The 1242-nt window shown below is 42.7% G+C and overlaps 1 protein-coding gene across 1 annotated transcript in view; it reads left to right on the top strand.

Annotated features, from left to right (window-relative positions):
- Positions 1–1242, top strand: part of LOC101860421 (SEC14-like protein 2) — a gene marked incomplete in the record, with an annotated part of 21200 nt that overhangs the window by 17755 nt on the left and 2203 nt on the right. Inside the window, 1 exon segment of the mRNA XM_013084713.2 lies at positions 1004–1170. Within this exon segment, the coding sequence (XP_012940167.1) occupies positions 1004–1170 (167 nt within the window).

The following is a 1242-nucleotide window of genomic DNA, read 5'->3' as shown; positions in this document are numbered from 1 at the left end:
ATCTCTCTTTCTTTCCAATCAATCGTTTATCATCTTTGTCTCTCTTCATTCTTTCCTATCAAACATCTATTGTTTTTATCTCTCCTCCTTTTTTTCCTATCAAACTTCTGTCATCCATACCTCTCTTCAAAATTTTACCTCAGATATCTCGACTGCTGTTAAAGATACATGGGTATTTTTTATTTAAACAAAAATCCTAAGCAAGGCGAATGAGCATGCTTTAACCCTATCCGTACGCCCTGGGGTCATTTTGTATCCCCCGTGGTTGTATTCTTCACATTTTAGAATACGTCTAGTGCGAAGATATCTTTGAAACTTTCAGTATTTCTTAAAAAATCATTTTGACAGACTGCTATGCAAAGCATGCGGATCAGATTAACAAGTAAATTTCCTCTTTGGAAAGTGGGGACACAGAGTTCCCCACGTCTTATAAATACGATAGTAAAACACGATGTATGGATAGGGTTAAGTGGTGGCACAGTAAAACACGATGTATGGATAGGGTTAAGTGGTGGCACAGAGTTCCCCACGTCGTATGGATAAGATAGTAAAACACGACGTACGGATAGGGTTAATTGGTGGCACAGAGTTCCCCACATCGTATGATTACGATAGTAAAACACGACGTACGGATAGGGTTAAGTGGTGGCACAGAGTTCCCCACGTTGTATGGATATGATAGTAAAACACGACGTACGGATAGGGTTAAGATAATAACTATTAACTCCATATACCCACAATTTGATGAGCACCAGATTCCACCATAATAATAATAATAATAATTGCATTTATATAGCGCATATCCATGCTCAAGAGCTTGCTCTATGCGCTTTACAACTATTATTACCCCAGCAGACCCTCTGAGAACACTCAAAAACATCAGCTTCCGCAGAAGCATACAGTGCAAGTTGCGGATTTCACGCGCTCAAACACTATCATGTTGCGACACGCTTGGTACACAGTATAAATTCTATTTTTTAATGATTGTTTTGTTGTGTGGTAGGTGGCAGTTCAAAACGGACGGCTTCGACATTGGGTTTGGCGTCCTCAAGAAAACGGCGGACGGGCCACAGAAGTCCGCGGAGATGGAGGAAGTTGTCGCAACGCAGCGCGTCAACAGCCATATGGTACCGGAGGATGGGATGGTGCAGTGCAAGGAGGCTGGGACCTGTGAGTTTGTGTGTAGGGGTTTGTGTGTGGGGGTGTGTGTGTGTGTGGGGGTGTGTGTGTGTGGGGGGGTTT

The sequence above is a fragment of the Aplysia californica genome, unplaced genomic scaffold (genome assembly GCF_000002075.1).
Source record: "Aplysia californica isolate F4 #8 unplaced genomic scaffold, AplCal3.0 scaffold00313, whole genome shotgun sequence".
NCBI classification, from domain to species: domain Eukaryota; kingdom Metazoa; phylum Mollusca; class Gastropoda; order Aplysiida; family Aplysiidae; genus Aplysia; species Aplysia californica.
This window is presented reverse-complemented; position numbering and strand designations above follow the sequence as displayed.